The 7,320-nt window shown below is 58.4% G+C and overlaps 1 protein-coding gene across 1 annotated transcript; it reads right to left on the bottom strand.

The window, feature by feature from the left end:
- Window positions 1-2,109: 2,109 nt before the first annotated feature.
- Window positions 2,110-5,325, bottom strand: LOC309410039 (protocadherin alpha-8-like; the record flags this gene model as incomplete). The annotated part of the gene is made up of 1 exon (XM_082006356.1): window positions 2,110-5,325. The coding sequence occupies exon 1, from the start codon at window positions 4,717-4,719 to the stop codon at window positions 2,110-2,112; it is 2,610 nt and encodes an 869-aa protein (XP_081862482.1). The 5' UTR covers window positions 4,720-5,325.
- Window positions 5,326-7,320: the final 1,995 nt, after the last annotated feature.

Raw genomic sequence — 7,320 nt, 5'->3', positions numbered from 1 at the left:
GAGTGCTTTTCCTTTAATATTTAATGGCTTTTTAGTACCACACACAAGCTCAAGATCAATAAGGCTTCCAACTCCAGATCCTTGGAACCTGGGAAAGGATCCTGCAGCAGAGCACTCTGTGGCCTCCCTGCCTCATGCCTTCCTCTAGGCATCCTCCATTCACCACTCAGGGACATATCTTCTCCACATAATCACATCATCTCCCACTATCCTCTTCTTATGACATGGCCCATGGCCTTTCCCAAGGATTTCCGTAGCGTTTCTACGATGGAACACCAGAGCTGGGCTGCTGTGCAGGGTTTGGTTTTATGCATATATAAGAACGGTTCATGTTGACAAGAGGACACACAATCTCTACTAGTGCCATCTGTGCAAGTGCACAAGTAGGGCAAATCAAGCACCCAAAGGTTATACCTTCCTCCTTACCTCCCCTTACAAATCCTGCCCAAGGAAGAGCAAGCAACCGTCATGGCAACATCAACCGCTGTGGAAGATGCTGTGGATGCCCACCACTGCACAAGGACAGCAGGTGGAAGCGCTACCCTCCCACAACAACTTTCCCAAAAAAAGCAGTGAAAACGTTGGCCTACATCAGTCGGGAAGCAGCACAAGGATCTGGGTCTGGTGAGAGATATTCAGAACCTCAAAAGAATCCCATTCCACTGCATGGATACACAAGAAGAGAACAACATGGCACAAGGATATGCAGCACTTCTGGAGGTCCAGACACGATTCCTGGCAAGCAGCACAGTATGCCCAACCCCTTCTTGAGGTTCTCTGCTGGCATCCTCTTTCCCATGCCGTGGGAAACGGGATCTCCAGCTAAGCAGACATTCTCCAGATCTGCCCCAAGGATACAGTCAACACTCTGCCCTGCACCTCCATTTCCTCAGGCATGATTCTCCCCCCGCTCAAGGTCATCCTCCCTGTGATAGATCCCTCCACGGGAAGTCATGCCCTTCTGCAACTCCTACTCTGCGACCTGTTCTCAAAACAGGCACATCATCTCCCATTACTGTCTTCTTATGACATGGCCCACGGTCTCCCCAAGGATTTCCACTGCCCACAGAAAAATCTTCCCACTGCTCAAGGTCACCATTCACATCAGGAGATGCCCAAGCCCTACTCAGTGACACTGACACATTCACCTCTTGGACGTGACACAGTCTTCTTTCCCACCTCTGGCTTGACTTCGGCTTTTGTAGACCCTTCCCAGCAACGACAGCACCAGAAAAAACATACAGATGGTATGTGCATGCATAGGAAGAACACAACCATTGTTGAGCACCCCACTGTAACAAATGATATCGACTGTGTAGGAAAATGTTGTTTGCCATTTAATTTGGTGGGTAGTTTTGTTTTGTTTTGTTTTGCTTGTTTTTTTGCTTTTCCAAAAAGAGGATGTCCAGGGCTTCTGTAACCATGTGGCTGCTGATCCAAATATTAGAAATATGGGCACGAATGAGAGACCAAAACTTGGTGGATGGTGGAAAGAGGAAACTTAAAAAAAAACCAACCCGTTTCTAACACCTACCTAGTTCGGTGACACTCTTCTGCCTGAACACTTTATTATAGTACCAACTATGGTTACATCATACTTGGAAAAAGAACTTGGTGGGCAAGTAAAAATGGAGAAATTACAGCACGGGTACAGAAAACCCTGACGTCCCAAACGTCACCTTGTATCACGTCACTGGCAGAGGAGGAAGAAAGTGGAGGAACGCAGAGTTTTCGACGAGAAGCCACAGCTGATACCAGCACGGGCAGCAGTCACATCGGTACTAAGGCAGTAAATAGTGCCGGGGGGACCGGCACCAGCACGGCCCACTGTCTTGCGCTCCTTCAGCAAGCTCGGCTCGAAATGCTACACACCACGAAGCAAGAGCTGCTCTAAAGCCGATGCCGTGGACTCTCTCATCGCAATCGGCAGCGATTTTATTCCACGGCACAACAACTCTCAGCCAGAACAGGAAAACTCAGCTGCGGACGGACACTGCTGCTCCCTGGGGCAACACCGTTATTTCGTTCTCCCCCAAAGCAGGAGCCGGGGGGCGCCGCCAAGGACGCGAAGGCCGATGCAAAGGTGCCATTAAGAGCCACAAGCGCCCGCTAAGCACCCACCGCCCTCAGGCCCCGGGGGATGAGCCCGCCTCCCACCAGCGCCCGCCCAGGGGCCGGGCGACAAGGGCGACAAGGGCGAGAAGGGGCGAGAAAGGGAGGGCCACTGACCGTGTCCAGGAGAGCGGGCGGCTCCGGCTGCGTCTCCTTCTCCTCTCCCGCGGGGCCGGGCGGCGGCGGGAAGTTGGGGCTGAAAACCATCAGGTCGCTCTTGCCCGCGCCCTCCGACACGCACAGGCTCCGGCTCTGGCGCTGCGAGTACGACCAGCTCCCCACTTCGCTGGCGCACACCAGCGTCGCCGGCCCGGGCCCCGACAGCACGCCCGCACGCGGCGCCCACCGCGACGCCCCGTACAGCACCACCGCCAGCAGGAACAGGCTCGACACCGCGCAGATGGCCACCACCAGCCACACGTTCGTCGTCGCCGACGCCGATGCCGCGCCGCCCTCCGCGCCCGCCGCCGGACGCAGCCCCGCCCCCGACGACGACGGCGACGAGCCCGCGGCCGCCAGCGCCGCCTCGGCGCCCTCCACCAGCGACACGCTCAGCGTGGCCGTGGCCGAGCGCGCCGGCTCCCCGTGGTCCCGCACCACGATCACCAGCCTGTGCCGCGCGCCGTCCGCCTCCTCCAGCGCCCGCGCCGTGCTCACCTCGCCGCTGTACAGCCCCACGCGGAACGGGCCCTTCCCCCGCGGCTCCCACAGCTCGTAGCGCAGCCACGCGTTGTAGCCCGAGTCCGCGTCCACCGCGCGGATCTTCGCCACCACCTGCCCCGCCGGCGCCCCCCACGACGCCCACGCCCACAACGCCCCCGAGCCCGACGCCGACACCGCTCCCGACGCCGACGAGACCCCCGCCCCGGGCCCCGGCCCGCCGCCGGCGAGCGGCAGCAGCGCCGGCGCGTTGTCGTTCTCGTCCACCACGAACAGCTGCACCGTGGCGTTGCCGCACAGCGGCGGCTCCCCCGCGTCCACCGCCCGCACCTCGAACTGCAGCACCTGCAGCTCCTCGTAGTCCAAGGGCTGCAGCGCCCACAGACGCCCGCTCTCCGCGTCCACCGACACGTAGCTCGACGCCGCGCGCCACCCCCCGCCCGCCGACGACGACGACGCGCCCCCGACGCCGCCCTCCGCCACCGAGTAGCTCACGCGCCCGTTGCCCGCCTCGTCCGGGTCCCGCGCCCACAGCCGCGCCAGCTCCGCGCCCGCCGCGTTGTTCTCGCGCGCCAGCACCGTGTACACGGCCTGCGCGAACGCCGGCGCGTTGTCGTTCACGTCCGACACCGGCACCCGCACCCCGCGGCTGGCGCGCAGCGGCGGCGCCCCGCCGTCCTCCGCACGCACCTCCACCTCGTACTCCGGCACCCGCTCCCGGTCCAGCGCCTCCCGCAGCACCAGCGAGTACGAGCCCGCGAACGTCGCCACCAGCCCGAACGGCGCCGCCGGCCACACCGCGCACCGCACCCGCCCGTTCGCCCCCGAGTCCCGGTCCGACACGCTCAGCAGCGCCACCACCGTCCCCACCGCCGCGTCCTCCGGCACCGGCACCGACAGCGACGTCACCCACACCTCCGGCGCGTTGTCGTTCACGTCCAGAACCTCCACCACCACCTTGCAATGACCCGAGAGCGGCGGCGTCCCCTTATCTTTTGCCCTAACGTGCAAGTTGTAGAACGTAACTGTCTCAAAGTCCAGGGCGCCCGTCAGTCTGATCTCCCCGGTGTTCGCATCAATGCTGAATACGTCTGAGGCAAAAGGAGCATCGAAACTACCGATTTCATAAATAACCTCTCCATTTATTCCCGCATCCGGATCTGTAGCGTTCACCCGCGCCACCAGCGTTCCGTCTAAGACGTCTTCGGGCAAAAGTACGTTGTACGCCGACTGGTCGAACTGGGGCGCGTTGTCGTTCACATCCAGCACCGAGATCACCAGCTCCATCGTGCCCGTCAGCGACGGCCGGCCCCCATCACTCGCCGTCACCACCAGCCGGTGCTCGGGCATCGTCTCCCGGTCCAGCGATTTCGTCAGTAGCAGAAAAAGGGATTTAGTGCGCGAGTTACTGTTTTCTTCCTGTATTCTAAAATGCTCGTTGGGGCTGAGTGCGTAGGAGAGCTGCGCGTTGGCTCCCACATCTGCATCCGACGCGCCCTCCAGCGGGAACCGAGACCCCGGCAGCGTGGTGAATTCCGCCAGGCTGAGGTTTTTGCGGGCGGCGGGGAAGCGCGGGGCGTTGTCGTTGATGTCGGTGACCTCCAGCTCCACGTGGAAGACGCGCAGCGGCCGCTCCACCAGCACCTCCAGGCGCAGGGCGCACGCCGCGCTCTTCCCGCACAGCTCCTCCCGGTCCAGCCGCGAGCTCACCACCAGCGCCCCGCTCGCCCCGCTCACCTCCACGCTCGCCCGCCGGCCCTGCGCCACCAGCCGCAGCCGCCGCGCCTCCGACGAGCCCGCCTCCAGGCCCAGGTCCTGCGCCAGGCGCCCCACCACCGTCCCGGCCTCGGCTTCCTCCGGCACCGAGTAGCGCACCTGCCCGCCGCACAGCGCCCAGGACGCCTGCAGCACCAGCACCCGCAACACGGGCCCCCAGCACACGCCCATCGCCCCCGCCGCCGCCGCCGCCAGTGGCACCCGCCCGGGCCCCGCACGGCTCCCCGCCGCCGCCCGGACGCTCCGGCTCTCCTGCCCGCCCCGCGCCGCCCCCCCGCGCTCACAGCCGGGCTCTCCGCCGCACCGGGGCGGAGCCGCCTCGCCGCTCCGCCGCCGTTCCTGAGCCTGCAGCGACACCGTGTGCTGCTCCGCCGCCTCGCACGCTCCGCGCCGTCGCCCGCCACCCCGCACCCGCGCTGCGCATCGCCGCCGCCGCCGCACCGGACTCCCCTTCTCCGCTTCCTTTTCCTCTCGCTTTGCCCTTAGAGCGCCTTCTTCGCTCGCCTACATTCCCTTCGTTTCCTCGCTCTTCCTCTCGCTTTCTTCCTTTCTCTTCCTTTCTCCCGGCAGTGCTCTCTTTTCCATCGGTTCTCTCTCTCACCCTTTCTCTTTACGACTTTTCCCCCCCGTCTTCAGCCCCGCTCGCAGTTCCCCAGTGGCCTCCGGCGCCGCGGCGGCGATCAAAGACGGAGCCATCAGCGCTAATTACGGAGCATCCGCGCCGGAGCGCGGTACTCTGACCAAGCCGGAGGCTCTTGGGGACCTACTCCGTTCAGCGCCGAGAGGTAACGTCGGTGCGTGCTGCTAATATTGTTTACTGTTTCTTCCTCTCTCTTCTTCCTTTCTCTCCTCTTCCTTCCTTCCTTTCTTCCTTTGTCTCTCTCTTTCCTTCTTCCTTCATTTCCTTTTATTTGCTGAGTCCTTCCTTTCTTTTTCCTTTCCTTCTTCATTACTTTCTGCTCTGCTTTTGTTCTCGCCATTTGGTTCTCTTTCCTTGTTCTCTTTCCTAGTGTCTTCTCTTTCCTTCTCCTCTTTCCTTGTGTCTTCGCTTTCCTTCTCTTCCCTGTCCTCTCTTTCACTGTCCTCCACTTCTGTTTCCATCCTTTTTTATTCTGCTCTGTTTTTCCAAATCTCTACACCAGGCTCACAATGAAGCATGGACATGACCTTTGGCAAAGACCTCTCATTCCTCTTCCTCACTGCTCTTCCTCAATCCTTCCAGAAGGGTCCCTGAGAACCGAGCATGCTGACTTCCTCAACTTCATTCAGTGTGTCTACATAATGTCGGTGCATGCTGGTCATCTCCTCAATCATCTCTTCCTTCCTTCTTTCTTCCTTATTTGCTTATTTCATACTTGCAAAGATTCACTCCTTTCCTTTTTTCTTTTGCACACCTTTTCTCTTTCATCCTTTCTCTCTTCCTTTCTCCTTCTTGAATCACCATGTGCTATCTTTGCCTGCCCTTCTCCTCCGTTTCCACACTTGTCTCTTCCATCCTACAGTTCCTTTGCCAAAATGTTTTTAAAAGGTCACCACCATCTCACCAGGAAGCATGGACATGCCCTTTGCCAAAAGAGCTCTCATTCCTCTTCCCTACTGCTTTCCCTATGGACAGGGAACAATCTTACTGCTGTCCACCAAAGCATGCCCCTCCAACTTCTCCTCCCTTCAGGAAAGAAGAGCCTTCAGTCGACTCAAGGACCCAGCATATAACAGAGTAATGCAATCCACGGCAAAGAACAGCTCTGCTACAATACAACAGAATCCACCACCTTCTCAGACGCAAACCCAAGCCCCAGGTACTGAACATCTGTGCAAACAGGCTCCAGAGAGTCCAAATAACACAGTGGAGTCTCTCTTTAAGGAATTCAAATCCATCTCAGCTCAGCATTACAATCCTCCAAGAAGGCGGAAACAGCACGGGGCAATCACAGCTCTCGAGCACTCTTCACTTATCTCGATGAAGAACTATTCTTCTGGCCTCAACTTCCACCTGCACAATGAATGGAAAGCTCTTGCTCTCCCTCACAGGCAGGGGTTGCACTGCCAGAACAACACAGAAAGAAACTCCGTACCCAGGAGCATTGGTCCCCACAGAGTACCTCTCCTTCATCACCATGAGCCACCCATCACACAGCCAAACAAAAGCCACAAAGCTAACAGCACGGCCTTTTCACCAAGAATAGCCCCTCCAAACCCAACACATCCATTCAGAGAAATGCATTGGGGTTCCTCCTCCATCTGTGCTTGCTGCCACTAGCTCACACTGTGCCTGGAAGCACCAGGAAAGGAAGGACAGCAAGCAGTCATGCTTTGCTGCTCCACACCTACAGCCATTGTAATCCAGGCATCATTGGGTCAATCCAACATGAAGATACCACGACTGAACAAGAACAAAAGTACATCTCTCTCAGGCACACCTTCTTTAGCTGTCATTGACTTACCTGTAGCATCACTGCTTGCTTTTTCAGAAAAAGAAACATTTCCAGGACAGAAGAATTGGTATCAAGGGATATTTTCCCTTAATGTTTTCAGCGGTTTCTGGGGAACCTGCGTAGAAAAAAATTACTCATGTTCTGCAAAAGTCTCAAAATCGCTGGACAGAGCACAGTGCTTCCTTATGCACTTTTAACCAGAGGGGAAGCAGAAGGACGACCTGAAAGCTAAGGACATTCTCTCAATGCCAACCTCAGCTCAGGAGTGGTTTGCTGCGCAAGGTTTTGGTACGCATGTGCACCTATCGGAATGAGCCATGTGCATGTCAATCAAGTC

This window comes from Phaethon aethereus, assembly GCF_964289735.1.
Source record: "Phaethon aethereus genome assembly, chromosome: 14".
In the NCBI taxonomy this organism is placed as follows: Eukaryota; Metazoa; Chordata; class Aves; order Phaethontiformes; family Phaethontidae; genus Phaethon; species Phaethon aethereus.
The sequence above is the reverse complement of the archived record's forward strand: the minus strand, read 5'-3'. Positions and strand labels throughout refer to the sequence as shown.